The sequence below is a fragment of the Trachymyrmex cornetzi genome, unplaced genomic scaffold, assembly GCF_001594075.2.
Source record: "Trachymyrmex cornetzi isolate Tcor2-1 unplaced genomic scaffold, Tcor1.1 scaffold1038, whole genome shotgun sequence".
Taxonomy (NCBI): Eukaryota; Metazoa; Arthropoda; class Insecta; order Hymenoptera; family Formicidae; genus Trachymyrmex; species Trachymyrmex cornetzi.
The window spans coordinates 32,772-33,063 of record NW_017295585.1 but is presented as its reverse complement, the minus strand read 5'-3'; the positions used below and the strand labels follow the sequence as shown (position 1 = coordinate 33,063).

The 292-nt window shown below is 49.3% G+C and overlaps 1 protein-coding gene across 1 annotated transcript in view; it reads right to left on the bottom strand.

The window, feature by feature from the left end:
* LOC108758838 (rho GTPase-activating protein gacV-like) overlaps positions 1–292 on the bottom strand; it is a 10,603-nt gene that overhangs the window by 7,162 nt on the left and 3,149 nt on the right. The window contains exon 3 of the mRNA XM_018504001.1: positions 65–281. Coding sequence (XP_018359503.1) covers positions 65–281 — 217 coding nt within the window. The remainder of the gene's footprint in view (positions 1–64; positions 282–292) is intronic.

Here is a 292-nt window from a genome sequence, read left to right as displayed (position 1 = left end):
GAACGTATCGCATACGCGTAGATTTCACGGAACGCGTTTTCCAGCCAGCGAACGGTATCCTCACCTTCGGGTATTGGTTGTATCACGAAACTAGCCTCTCTCCCGAGCATGCCGAAATTTCTAAAGCGTCGTGAGTTTTCCGTCCGCAAATCTACGAAATTAAAATTATCGCCAACCTCGTGTTGTCGCTGATGCTGCTGTTGTTGATGTTGATGTTGCCAGTGTTGATGAGGCTGCTGCTGGTGATGCTGCTCCACGTCATTTACAGGATTTTCCTCCCTCTCGTTTGCCG